Source organism: Emiliania huxleyi (assembly GCF_000372725.1).
Source record: "Emiliania huxleyi CCMP1516 unplaced genomic scaffold EMIHUscaffold_5668, whole genome shotgun sequence".
In the NCBI taxonomy this organism is placed as follows: domain Eukaryota; phylum Haptophyta; order Isochrysidales; family Noelaerhabdaceae; genus Emiliania; species Emiliania huxleyi.
Window position 1 is genome coordinate 1 of NW_005197748.1, and position 1,544 is coordinate 1,544.

Consider the following 1,544-nt stretch of genomic DNA (forward strand, 5'->3'; position numbering starts at 1 on the left):
GAGGAGGTATGAATGTGTACAACAGCGGCGACGTCTCGCTGGAAGGCGCCAGCTTCAGCGAGTGCACGGCTGCCCTGGTGCGTCTCCCACGCCCGCACACGCTTGCCTCCCCCACACACGCACGCTCGCACGCCATCGCCGCGCCGGAAGCGAGAGAAGAAGGAAGAGGGACATGGGGTGGCAAACGGGGCACGCTTTCGCCAAAGGGCCACTCACTCAGGGCCTGCCCGCCCTCTCTCGCTCGCTGTACGCCCTCGCCGCTCATGCCTGCCCGCCCCAACTCGCGCAGTACGGAGGAGGTTTGTACGTGTGGGGCAGCGGCGACGTCTCGCTGGAAGGCGCCAGCTTCAGCGAGTGCACGGCTGGCAGGGTGCGTCACCCACGGCCACACACGCTCGCCTCCCCGGCACACGCACGCTCGCACGCCATCGCCGCAGCCAGAAGCGGGAGGCGAAGGCAGAGGGACAGGGGGTGGGCGAAGGGGGCCACGCCTTCCCCAAAGGACCGCTCAGGGCTTGCCCGCCCCCTCTCGCTCACTGGCGCCCTCGCCGCTGATGCCTGCCCGCCCCAACTCGCGCAGTACGGAGGAGGTATGTATGTGTCCGGCAGCGGCGACGTCTCGCTGGAGGGCGCCGGCTTCAGCGAGTGCACGTCCGGCTATGTGCGTCTCCCACGCCCGCACACGCTCGCCTCCCCCGCACACGCACGCTCGCACGCCATCGCCGCGCCGGAAGCGGGAGACGAAGGCAGAGGGACAGGGGGTGGGCGAAGGGGGCCACGCCTTCCCCAAAGGGCCGCTCTGGGCCTGCCCGCCCTCTCTCGCTCTCTGACGCCCTCCCAGCTCATGTCTGCCCGCCCCAACTCGCGCAGGACGGAGGAGGTATGGTCGTGTCCAACAGCGGCGACGTCTCGCTGGAAGGCGCCAGCTTCAGCGAGTGCACGTCTGGCAGGGTGCGTACGCCCGCACACGCTCGCCTCCCCCGCACACGCACGCTCGCACGCCATCGCCGCAGCCAGAAGCGGGAGGCGACAGAGGGACAGGGGGTGGGCGAAGGGGGCCACGCTTTCGCCAAAGGGCCGCTCTGGGCCTGCCCGCCCTCTCTCGCTCTCTGACGCCCTCCCGGCTCATGTCTGCCCGCCCCAACTCGCGCAGGACGGAGGAGGTTTGTACGTGTGGGGCAGCGGCGACGTCTTGCTGGAGAGGGCCAGCTTCAGCGAGTGCACGTCCGGCTATGTGCGTCTCCCACGCCCGCACACGCTCGCCTCCCCCGCACACACACGCTCGCACGCCATCGCCGCAGCCGGAAGCGGGAGAAGAAGGCAGAGGGGCATGGGGTGGCGAAGCCGGCACGCTTTCCCCAAAGGGTCGCTCAGGGCTTGCCCGCCCTCTCTCGCTCGCTGACGCCCTCCCCGTTCATGCCTGCCCGCCCCAACTCGCGCAGTACGGAGGAGGTATGGCCGTATACAACAGCGGCGACGTCTCGCTGGAGAGCGCCCGCTTTGTCGAGTGCACGATCACACAAGCGGTGCCGCGCGCCCCCTCC

At 70.0% G+C, this 1,544-nt stretch overlaps 1 protein-coding gene across 1 annotated transcript; it reads left to right on the forward strand.

The window, feature by feature from the left end:
* Positions 1-8: 8 nt before the first annotated feature.
* On the forward strand, positions 9-1,526 carry EMIHUDRAFT_257067 (hypothetical protein; the record flags this gene model as incomplete). Its single annotated transcript, XM_005765115.1, has 6 exons — positions 9-77; positions 290-370; positions 581-661; positions 871-951; positions 1,154-1,234; positions 1,443-1,526. Coding segments are annotated over 6 exons (477 nt in total), but the record flags the coding sequence as incomplete, so codon positions are not given.
* Positions 1,527-1,544: the final 18 nt, after the last annotated feature.